The sequence below is a fragment of the Glycine max genome, chromosome 12 (genome assembly GCF_000004515.6).
Source record: "Glycine max cultivar Williams 82 chromosome 12, Glycine_max_v4.0, whole genome shotgun sequence".
NCBI lineage: Eukaryota > Viridiplantae > Streptophyta > Magnoliopsida > Fabales > Fabaceae > Glycine > Glycine max.
The window spans coordinates 38,622,367-38,630,927 of NC_038248.2; the positions used below are offsets into that span (position 1 = coordinate 38,622,367).

The 8,561-nt window shown below is 32.8% G+C and overlaps 1 protein-coding gene and 1 pseudogene across 1 annotated transcript; both read left to right on the top strand.

Moving 5' to 3' along the window:
- The first annotated feature begins 863 nt into the window (after positions 1–863).
- On the top strand, positions 864–2,660 carry LOC100808439 (cyanidin 3-O-galactoside 2''-O-xylosyltransferase FGGT1). Its single transcript, XM_003540364.4, has one exon. The coding sequence runs from the start codon at positions 1,116–1,118 to the stop codon at positions 2,550–2,552; it is 1,437 nt and encodes a 478-aa protein (XP_003540412.2). The 5' UTR covers positions 864–1,115; the 3' UTR covers positions 2,553–2,660.
- A 2,778-nt stretch (positions 2,661–5,438) lies between these two features.
- On the top strand, positions 5,439–7,253 carry LOC100808978 (cyanidin 3-O-galactoside 2''-O-xylosyltransferase FGGT1-like; annotated as a pseudogene).
- The last annotated feature ends 1,308 nt before the right edge of the window (positions 7,254–8,561 follow it).

Here is an 8,561-nt window from a genome sequence, read left to right on the forward strand (position 1 = left end):
TGAATTTTCCTGTTAAATTGATCCATCCAAACACACTATTATAGCTAGCTAGGGACATTTCTTTTCTTGAGACAAAACAAGGAGAGACTGATGGTCCACGGTACCAAGGTATCCAAAATCATGATGCATATCAGATGGAATCACACTGCATTGTAGTGGTAAAAAAACATATAGAAAACAAAGTATTATTTTGTATTAATTTTTAATTTTTATTATATTATAATTATAAACTTTAATTAATTATAATCTGACTACAGGACCCAATTGACCCAAATTCAGAAGATTAAAAAAATAATTTCCTTAAAAAGGATGACAGATTAAAATGAATTTTACTGTTAACTAGATAAGATATCAAAAATATACTTTAGCCATTAATATAAAATGCCTCTTGTTTTTAATTTTTTTAAAAAAATTAACCTTAATTATGGATCATTTCTATTAAAAAATAAAAATAAGTAAAGTCTCACTTTACCTTACATACGGAGTATTTTGGAAATCTTACTAGCTAATGAGAGAAATTAAAAAATATTGTCACCAAAATATTTGTCAAAAATAATAAGATCGAGTATATATATTTTAATATTAAGAATAATTTTAGAAAAATATAAAATTTAAGATAAATTTAATATTAAGGATTAAGTTAATTAAATATATCAGTTCTTGTTGAATTAATTAATTAATTAGATATGATGAAAATATAGTTGGAGAAATTCGTTAATATATATTACTATGTTATATTGACAAGGAGTACTTGTTACCTCTCTCTTCTAATTCTCTTGTAAATTATAACCACTTTCTCTAACAAAATGGAAAGAGATAACAAGAGTGATTATGTTTGAAAAACAATTAAATATTAATCAATTACTTTTTATATTCACCGTATATCAAATTAATCATTTATTTATTATCTCTTCTTTTATCTTAGATAACTCAAGAAAAAAACATTGTTCACATAAGGACGGGAAGTGGGGACTATTATCTCTTCTTTTATCTTAGATAACTCAAGAAAAAAACATTGTTCACATAAGAACGGGAAGTGGGGACGGAAAGTTGACAAATGGCGTAGCTACACGAGCTATATATGGACAACGGTGCCTCGTACCCGATAGCATAACATGCTCTTATTCTTCGTTCAGAGACAAACAACAACAAAAACTGAAGCAGCCATGGATTCCACAAGTGCAGCTCCTTTGCACGTAGCAATATTTCCATGGTTTGCCATGGGCCACCTAACCCCAATTCTTCACCTCTCCAACAAGCTTGCACAGAGAGGCCACAGAATCTCCTTCATAGTCCCCAAAAGAACACAAACCAAACTACAACACCTCAATCTTCACCCTCACCTCATCACCTTTGTCCCCATCACTGTTCCTCGAGTTGATGGTCTTCCTCAAGATGCTGAAACCACTTCAGACATACCCTTCTCTTTGTTCCCACTTCTCGCCACGGCTTTGGACCGCACCGAGAAAGACATCGAACTTCTCCTAAGGGAACTGAAACCACAATTTGTTTTCTTCGATTTCCAACATTGGCTGCCCAACCTGACTCGAAGCCTAGGCATCAAGAGTGTCGCGTATTTCATAGTTAATCCGTTATCAATAGCGTATCTCGGAAACGGACCAAGACAAAGCCAAGGAAGAGAATTAACTGAAGTTGATTTTATGGAACCCCCTCAGGGGTTCCCTGATGATGCATGCATAAAGTTTCAGCCACATGAACTTCGGTTCCTCGTTTCCACAAGGAAACTCGAGTTTGGAAGCGGCGTTTTTCTGTACGATCGGCTGCACACCAGTACATGCTTGGCAGATGCAATTGGATTCAAAGGTTGCAGAGAAATTGAAGGGCCATATGCGGAGTATCTTGAAACTGTGTATGGGAAGCCCGTTTTACTTTCAGGGCCTCTTTTACCTGAGCCACCAAACACTACTTTGGAGGAAAAATGGGTTGCATGGCTTGGGAGATTCAAACCTGGTTCTGTTATTTTCTGTGCATATGGAAGCGAAAGCCCGTTACCGCAAAATCAGTTTCAAGAGTTGTTGCTTGGTCTTGAACTAACAGGTTTTCCGTTTCTTGCAGCACTTAAGCCTCCTAATGGGTTTGTTTCTATCGAAGAAGCTTTGCCAGAAGGGTTCAGTGAAAGGGTTAAAGGAAGAGGGGTTGCATGTGGAGGTTGGGTGCAGCAACAATTGATCTTAGAACACCCTTCTGTTGGGTGTTTCATAACACACTGTGGAGCTGCTTCTGTGACAGAGGCACTTGTGAATAAGTGTCAGTTGCTGTTCTTACCTAGGTTGGGTGCTGATCATGTCATAAATGCAAGAATGTTTAGTAAAAAGTTGAAGGTTGGGGTGGAAGTAGAGAAAGGTGATGAAGATGGGTTGTTCACAAAAGAAAGTGTATGCAAAGCTGTGAAAACTGTGATGGAAGATGGGAATGAGGTTGGAAGAAAAGTGAGAGAAAATCATGCCAAACTGAGGAACTTCTTACTAAGCGACAGTTTAGAGTCGACGTGTGTTGATGGTTTCTGTCAACAACTTCAAGATTTGTTATAATTTCTGAGCTTTAAAGTTTGAATGATCCACGAGTTTCTCAGTTGTTTACAAATAAATATATGTTCAACGAATGTTGTGCATTGAGGAATAGAAATCAGTTTTATTTAATAGCAGTGAGTAATGCGTTAAATGAACCTTTCAACTAGTTAATCCAAATTAATATAATTTTTACCTTGCAACTAGTGTATCCATGGCTGCTCCTGCTTGAGTTTTTTGCTGATTGTCTTTGAATGAAGTATAAAAGCTTAGGCTACCATATATCAAGAGATGCCTTGTTGTAGATACAAATAATTTGTACAAAAAGTTAGTGTTTAATGTTTTTTTTTTAATTTTATTTTTTACTTTGTATATCTCTAAAAATTTCTTTGACAGGAACCAGAAGTAAAGATGGAAAAAAAAGGAAGAGACTAAATTAGTAAATATATATATATATATATTCAAGGATTATATAAAAATAGAAATAGAAATCTTGAAAATTTTAAGATTAAAAAGATTGGAAATTCAAAAAAATGAAAAATGTTAGTTGGAACATGTTAATATATAAAAGGAGACATAAAAATGATAATGAATAATACCACAAAAAATAATAATGATCATTATCATATTTAATTTAGGAGTGTCGTCTTATCATATATAAGAAAAGACGCGAAGAAAAAGTTATATATAAATAAATAAAAGAAACATGAAGAAGTGAACACTAGCAAACCTGAGTGAGGAACAAGTTTTGATTAATTAATTAACGGGAATCATTATCTTGGTTTATGCTCTCATACTTTCTCAATCGCAAAAATGTTTTTTTAACACGAACACAAATCTAGATCTGATTCTCAATCTGATAATGGCAAATTAAATATTTCGTCACGCACTTCACGCCTAAGTCATTAAAAATAGTAATATTACAGTAAACAAAATAAAATCCCAGTAAAAATTATAGTAGACCGAATCAGAACAAAGACTCTACCTAATACATAAAAAATAATACTACCAGTCCTTATTATAAAAATAAAATACTATCACTTATTTCTTATACTAGAATCCGAAGTGATATTAATATTAGAAAAAGTCACATTTTAACTCTTTAACTATAGATTAATTTTTATTATATAGTTTTCACTCAAAAGAAATTAAAACAGTTAATATATATAAATATTATTATATTAAATAAAATAATATATCATACTAATTAAAAAAATAGTTAATAAAATTGATATATTTACAAGTCTATTAAAACTATTAATATGATTAGTACTATTACTTTAAATCTCTAATATCTATATTATCATTGATTTTTTGTTAACTAAAAGTTATATTTATAATTTTTTATTAATAAATATTAATTTATTAGAATATTAATTGTTTTAACTAAGAGGATCAAACTTGTAACTTATAGTTATATTTACAATTCACAGCAAAAAGATGGCAACCCTATAAAGGTGAGTTAACTCCAAAATTATGTCCTTAGTTTGTATTAATTGTATGCTAGAATTTACTTGCGTGAAAGGTGAAATCGTTAGTAATCATTGGTGAGTAGACATGGCAACTAAATTCCTACGGGTATCCGTTTCAATCCGTCTCGACTTTTACGGGTAATACTTGGGTTGATCGGATATGAGTTCGAATTCGAATTTTTCCCGATAACCAAAAGTCGAGTACGAGTACGGATATGAGATTACTAGATCCGTCCCATCCCCGAACCCGCCCATCACTTAAAATCTTTAGAATTTTTGCATAATTTAATCAAAAGGCATGGAATTTTTATTACTAGTTAATTTTATTTTAAATTTTTTACATAATTTAATATTATTTTCTTAACGATTTTTGTAGACACATACGCTATAATAAATTTATGGATATATAATTAGTTAAAAATAAATGTTTAAGAATCAATTTATTTTTTGTAAAATCAAATTTTTAATAGTTTTTTAAAAAAAAAATATTTTTTTTAATTTGAATCGGGTATGGGACGGGGTCGGGATACCCGATACCCAACGGGAACGTATATCCGTTGGGTATCGAGTAAGGATATGAGGATATGTTAAGGAGTCGGGGGTAAGAGATTCGAGAGACAATATCTATACACGTCCCGCCCCATTACTATGTCTATTGTTCAGTCATACATCTTTTTTAATTTGCGTTGTTGATGTGCGGCCAAGTAAAGATTTTATATCTTATTTCTCTTTTATTTACCTATGACATCTTTTATTTTTCTCTTCTAAATCTTTTATCTTGCTATTACACTTTATTTTTGTTTAAAAGAATATTTTTATCGTTAATTTTTTAAAATATTAAAATTTATTTAAAGAATTGATTGATTTCTTTTCACTTATATTTTTTTTAAGTGTGAACGAATAATGATGGAATTCTTAATCACATCTTTAAAATATAAAATTATCTATCAAGACTTATGATAATAATATTATCACACTCTATTTTAGGACATCCAAAATGGAATATATATTTAGAGAAATAATATATAAATATTTTAAGTGATATATAATACATGGACATTTTTAAACACTTAACAAATTAAATATTTTTTTCCTTCTTTCTATCTCTTTCTTCATGCCAAATCATAATATCTATAAAAGTACTTATACTTAAACAATCATATATTTTAAACATCTAATTAACATGTTTATTTATTTTCTCTTTAAATCATATTATCTATCTTAGTTACCGTTCTCCCTCATCTCTTTCTTTGTCACTTAAGGTGTCACATAACATATTCTACCTATAGTATCTATACTTTTCTCATTTTTATATTTTCTGACTAGGTGCCAATTAGCATCTCGGGTTTCCATGTGTAATTTTTCATTTCAATATGTTAATAGCTACTCTTTTCATCTATGCAAAAAAAAAAACTACTTTTGTTCATTACAAAAGTTTGCCTTCGAAGGGTGAGGATACTAGTAAGTAATGAGGTGGCGCATTCCATGACTTTTTTTTCACTGTCTTGATGCCAGACCGCTTCAGCTAAAACAGTCTATATGGGTGATTTTTTTGGTACATTTTTCAGCCTCGGTATAGTACAGTACTTCATTGGAAATTCATTTCAATTTAATTACTTTTAGTTTAATATACAAATAATTGGCTGAATGGTTTTTGTGTCACTCAATTGGTTCAGTAGTTGAACCTGCAACAAGTCCTGGCAGCTATGGATGCACACGCACCATCTATGCACATAGCAATGTTTCCATGGTTTGCCATGGGCCACTTCATCCCATTTCTTCACCTCTCCAACAAGTTAGCAAAGAGAGGCCACAAAATCTCCTTCTTCACCCCCAGAAGAACACAAACCAAACTACAACATCTCAACCTTCACCCACACCACATCACCTTTGTCCCCATCAATGTTCCTCACGTTGATGGTCTTCCTCACGATGCTGAAACCACTTCAGACGTGCCCTCCTCTTTGTTCCCACTTATTGCCACCGCTATGGATAGCACAGAGAAGCACATCGAACTTCTCCTAAGGGAACTGAAGCCACAAATTGTCTTCTTCGATTTCCAACATTGGTTACCAAACATAACACGAAGCTTGGGCATAAAGTGCATACAATACTGGATACTTAATCCATCAACTATAGCATACCTCTGGAACGGACCAAGGCAGATCCAAGGAGGAGAGTTAACCGAAGTTGATCTTATGAAGCCACCTAAGGGGTTCCCTGATTCATCCATCAAGCTTCATGCACATGAACTTCGATTCCTTGCTGCCACAAGAAAACTCGAGTTTGGAAGTGGTGTTTTCTTGTACGATCGCCTGGGCCTAGGTTCAAGCTTGGCAGATGCTATATGCTGACTATCTTGAAATCGTGTATAGAAAACCTGTTCTATTTTCAGGGCCTATTTTACCCGAGCCACCAAACTCTACTTTGGAGGAAAAATGGGTTTCATGGCTTGAAGGATTCAACCCTGGTTCTGTTGTTTTCTGTGCATATGGAAGCGAAGGCTCGTTACCGGAAAATCAGTTTCAAGAGTTGTTGCTTGGTCTGGAGCAAGCAGGTTTTCCATTTCTTGCAGCACTTAAGCCACCTAATGGGTTTGAATCTATTGAAGAAGCTATGCCAAAAGGGTTCGGAGAAAGGGTTCAAGGAAGAGGGATTGTAGATGAAGGTTGGGTGCCACAACAATTGATCTTAGGACACCGTTCTGTTGGGTGTTTCATAACACACTGTGGAGCTGCTTCTGTGACAGAGGCACTTGTGAATAAGTGTCAGTTAGTGTTCTTACCTAGGTTGGGTGCTGATCATATTATAAATGCAAGAATGTTTAGTAGAAAGTTGAAGGTTGGCGTGGAAGTAGAGAAAGGGGAAGAAGATGGGTTGTTCACAAAAGAAAGTGTATGCAAAGCTGTGAAGACTGTGATGGAAGATGAGACTGAGGTTGGAAGAGAAGTGAGAGAAAATCATGCCAAACTGAGGAACTTCTTACTAAGAGACAATTTAGAGTCGACGTGTGTTGATGGTTTCTGTCAACAACTTCAAGATTTGTTATAATTTCTGAGCTTTAAAGTTCAAATGATGGACGAGTTTCCCAGTTGTTTACAAATAAATTTGTTCAACGAATGTTGTGCATTTGATGAATAGAAGCACTTATTATTTTCTAAACTAATTCTGAGTTTCAATGGCTGCGAATCTAATTAAGTTGTTCAATTATCAAATGTGTGTACTCATTAATGAATGATTCAAATTAAATACACGTACTCCACGCTTTCTTCTCTTTCTCGAACTTTATAGCCATTTAATTTCTCCATTATTGTAAATAGCAAAGTAGGTATCATAACAGGTTCCTAGGCCAAGATCTGAGATCTTCAAAGAACTTCCATTAGAGCACAAGGTCAGATCTCCACGGTGGAGGTTACGATCTTGCGGAAGAACTCCCAAGATCTCAACTTTTTCAATAAAAAGTCATATTTTACTAGTTAAGAAGGAAAGATTAACAGAACAGGGATTCAGAAGACGAAGGGTGGCAGCAGTCGTCGACGATGTAGTGGCAAAAACAAAAGGATCTGAAAAGGACTGCGGAGAAGAGAAAGAAGAAGACGATGAGAAGAAAGAGATAAAGTGAGGAGAAAAGAAAGAAATAAGTGAGGAACATAGTATAATTTCTCCTAATAGTCTGATATTTTCTACTTATGGTTATACCTAAAATTAAATCAAGGTAGGTATAACCTTTTATATGCTAGGTTGCCCATTAAAACCTTCATAGTTGGCTAGTATTGGATTCTTTCTTTAGATTAAAATATTTTATAAATTAGGATTTTTGTACATACTAAAAAATTATATAACTAATTACTTAATTAATAGAAACTAAATCAATTATGAGACAAAAAAATAATTTAAAATCTTCAATTAAGATTTATTTATTAAAGAAAAAAAAATAAAAGAAATCTTAAATCTCGTGTGACTTTGCAAAATCCATACAAAATAACTCAAGATTTCAAAATATATGTATTAAAGATGTTCTCAGCCAATAAAATGCTTGTCAATTCTACGTGAATATATGACAAAATTACAGAGTATGTAGTGGCTCGTCCTGACATAATTTTTATTTATCGTGAATATTAATGCGAGTAGTTCTTTCCCTTCTTCGCTTCTATTTGAGTAAATTTATGGAAAAATTATACTTTTGGTCTCTTAGATTATTTCCAATTTTAGATTTGGTTTTTTTATAATTTAATTCACAAATTTATCACTCAGTTTTATAAATCTCACATAAAAGTCTGATTTGGACGTTGACCGTTAACCTCAAACGTTGATTGTCACGTGTCAATGACACGTGTAACTGTCACGTGTCTGAGTGGTTCCATGTAAAAACTTTATTTTTTGTAGGTAAAATTATACTTTTGGTCCCCCAATTTTATTTCAATTTCGATTTTGGTCTCCTTATAATTTAATTCGCATATTTGGTCCCCTAGTTTTATAAATTCTTTTATAAATTCAGTCAAATTTCGAGAAATTATATTTCAAATTTCAAACAAAAATATTATTGTCATACATAGATCAC

Bases quoted from the DNA above. Each gene is read 5' to 3' on its own strand.
- LOC100808439 (XM_003540364.4), top strand. From the start codon at position 1,116: ATGCTCTTATTCTTCGTTCAGAGACAAACAACAACAAAAACTGAAGCA.